The sequence below is a fragment of the Empidonax traillii genome, unplaced genomic scaffold (assembly GCF_003031625.1).
Source record: "Empidonax traillii isolate 1590-97213 ecotype Southwest subspecies unplaced genomic scaffold, ASM303162v1 scaffold2145:size52252, whole genome shotgun sequence".
NCBI classification, from domain to species: domain Eukaryota; kingdom Metazoa; phylum Chordata; class Aves; order Passeriformes; family Tyrannidae; genus Empidonax; species Empidonax traillii.
The window spans coordinates 26548-27692 of NW_020957338.1; the positions used below are offsets into that span (position 1 = coordinate 26548).

Below are 1145 nucleotides of genomic sequence, written 5' to 3' on the forward strand. Positions count from 1 at the left end.
GTCAATCATCAGGTCCTCCACTTCATTCTGCAGCCTCTGCTTTGTCTTTTCCAGGGAGGCACATTTGGCATTGACAGCTTCCACGTGTTCCTCTGCATCCTGCAGGCGCTGGGCCAGCTTCTTCCTGGCAGGAGGGAAGCACAGGGCCAGCTTAGAGCTTAGAAGGGACTCAGTTCTGCCCTGCCAGGAAAGGGCAGTTGGCCACTTTGGGGCTTTGGAGATGAGCACTTTTCACACATCCTAAAGGATCTATCCTTTCTGTGTCCTAGCACCTAGGGAGCATTAGGCCTGTCTTAGCACTTCTAGCCCTAAAGCTTTCGAGAGACACTTATTTTCTCCTCCCTTCTCTCCCCTTTGCCACAAAGACAGTATATCCCTGCCTTCATGCCAACCCTGTCTCCCCCCACTCAGAGACTCCCCTTCCCTTGCCCAATCTCAGTCTCCTGCAGTCATTTCTCCTCCCACTGCCCACGTACTTGGCCTCCTCGAGCTCCTCCGTGCGCTGAATCGCGTCCGTCTCGTATTTGGTTCTCCACTGGGCCACTTCGCTGTTGGCCTTGGACAGGGCACGCTGCAGCTCCCCCTTGGCTTCCTGCTCCTCCTCATATTGTTCCCGCAGCAAGTCACAGTCGTGGCGAGCGGACTGCAGGGCGTGGGCCAGGGCGTTCTTGGCCTGTGGGGACATGGGGGTGGGTAACTCCAAGACCTGTCTTGAGATGCCTCTTGACACTGAAATTGTCAGGCAGTGAAAGTAGAATGAACATCTCATTGGGCAAATACAGAACTGGGATCTCCTTATTGATGTGTCTGGAGGATCAGGACATGTTAGTGACAGGTGCTCTGGGGACAGTAATCAGCTGTGTGTGTAGATGTTTTGACATGTGTGGCTGAATCCTGTCTTAGAGAGGATCCTCAGAACTGCAAGAAACCCTTGTGAAGGACTTCCTCCAGCATCTAAAGCATCACACATCCCTCCCTCTCCAACTCACAAGTAGAGGTGTGTGTGTTATTGGTGGTCCCTCCAATCCTTCAGGTGTTTGGGGAAAGAACATTGAACCAACCAGTCTTGGGTCAGACTAGATTCTCCTGATCCTATATGCAGGGCTGATACAGGCTGTGGACACTAGGGTGTTTCCATACCTTGA

The 1145-nt window shown here is 52.8% G+C and overlaps 1 protein-coding gene across 1 annotated transcript in view; it reads right to left on the reverse strand.

Moving 5' to 3' along the window:
• Positions 1-1145, reverse strand: part of LOC114071611 (myosin heavy chain, skeletal muscle, adult-like) — a 15690-nt gene that overhangs the window by 3392 nt on the left and 11153 nt on the right. Inside the window, exons 23-24 of the mRNA XM_027909460.1 lie at positions 477-729; positions 4-124 (exon numbers count right to left, since the gene is read on the reverse strand). Of these exons, the coding sequence (XP_027765261.1) occupies positions 4-124; positions 477-729 (374 nt within the window). The remainder of the gene's footprint in view (positions 1-3; positions 125-476; positions 730-1145) is intronic.